Genomic DNA, 1733 nt, shown 5'->3' with positions numbered 1-1733 from the left:
AAATTATATATTATAATTTTTAGATAATTTTAAAAAACTAAAAAATCTCTATTGTTAAACGTCAATATTCTTGACGTTTAACAATATTACCACGTTTAAAATTAATAAACGCGATTTATGAATTTCATAAATTGTATCATGATAAAAATGCATTTGATTGTAGTTCCCATAGAAGCGGCAGTATTTTTAAAGGAACATTTAAATAATTGGTATTCTTTGAGATCTTATTATAGTGTAAAAATAATAACGGATCTCGTGATGCAAGTATGTTCAATACAGCATTATAACTTTGTTACTAATTATATCAGGTTAAACTAAATATGATTATTGTTTTTAAATAAAAATAAAGAATCGTCTATTTTGTAGATACTTTGTACATCAGCCTTCGTGTTTATATCATATTATATGACAGGACAGCCAATGGAATATGATAGAATTCTAAAGACGTGGAGCATTTGTCTGTTAATTATGATGCTTGGACAAACAATCGGGATAATTGCAGGCACAACGTTTGGTACTGAGGTATTTCAACGGTGTATCTTTTATTATTTTAAGTAGAAATTAATCGAGAAATAATGTTCAATAAATAAGTAAAAAAAATCATATTAACGCGGATTTTGATGCCTAATGTTATTTTTGTGAATTTAATTTAACTTGTAATATATTCCAACTTCAGTTTACGATTGTATTTCAAGACCAACAAATAATCGACGCGCAGTTTGTTTGAACTGGAAATTGTGAAATTTGCACTAAAATATTATTATATAAATACTAAAATTCTTTTTAAACTAAATATGGCCTTTTTTCCTTATTTGTATTACATTATTTTAAAATTAATATTAAAAACAATTAACAAGAAAAAAGCTATAATAGTTTAACATATTATAACATATTATATAGGAAAGACGACTGTAATTATTTATAAGAGTCATTTATAATTTAAATAAAAATTAAATTTTCCAATTCTTTGATCAGCTTACGCTATTCAAATTTCAATTCAATTCTTTCTTATAGTTAGTATGAAAATATAGAAAACTAAACGTAATTTCTTTCAGTTAGGTATGTTTTTAATATCGGCAACTCATATACCATTATTACTCTTCGCTGGATTTTTTACAAAAATAGAAGAAATGTCACCATATTTGCAGCCTTTATGTGTTATAAGCTATTTCAGGTATAATTTTATAACGCTGCGATTATTAATTAAAAACTTGTAGCATTTAATTTTATTATCTCTTAGATATAATGTTTTTCATCTTGTCTTTTTTTTTATTTAGAACGGCTATTTATTGAAAGTTGTCTCTACAAAAATATGCTTTTGTTGTACATCTACTTTATTTTATTTTTTTAATTAAAAAAATTTATATTTTATTGTAGATATGCATTTGAAGGGATAATGCAAGCGATCTATCTTGACCGACCGAAACTGAAGTGCTTGGAAATTTACTGTCACTTACGTTCACCAAGCAAGATTCTCTCAATGACGGACATGCCAACAGTACCGTTTTATGTAATTCCAATAATACTTAGCTCTTGGATACTCTGTTTACACGCGGTCCACTATATAGTACTTCATTGGAAAATTTATTATGCAAAAAAATAACGAGTAAAATTAATATTCTCAAAAAGTAAACGAGTAAAATTAATATTCTCAAGATATCTCAAATAAAAAAATTACTTATTGAACAAATTCTATCTGCAATATAGTATATCAAGAGAATTTCAAGAGAAAT

The 1733-nt window shown here is 25.4% G+C and overlaps 1 protein-coding gene across 1 annotated transcript in view; it reads left to right on the top strand.

The window, feature by feature from the left end:
- Window positions 1-1733, top strand: part of LOC108685467 (ATP-binding cassette sub-family G member 4-like) — a 12763-nt gene extending 11030 nt beyond the window's left edge. Inside the window, exons 8-11 of the mRNA XM_018190254.1 lie at window positions 164-264; window positions 367-522; window positions 1056-1174; window positions 1378-1733. Of these exons, the coding sequence (XP_018045743.1) occupies window positions 164-264; window positions 367-522; window positions 1056-1174; window positions 1378-1603 (602 nt within the window). The 3' untranslated portion in view covers window positions 1604-1733. The remainder of the gene's footprint in view (window positions 1-163; window positions 265-366; window positions 523-1055; window positions 1175-1377) is intronic.

Source organism: Atta colombica, unplaced genomic scaffold (assembly GCF_001594045.1).
Source record: "Atta colombica isolate Treedump-2 unplaced genomic scaffold, Acol1.0 scaffold153, whole genome shotgun sequence".
NCBI classification, from domain to species: domain Eukaryota; kingdom Metazoa; phylum Arthropoda; class Insecta; order Hymenoptera; family Formicidae; genus Atta; species Atta colombica.
This window is presented reverse-complemented; position numbering and strand designations above follow the sequence as displayed.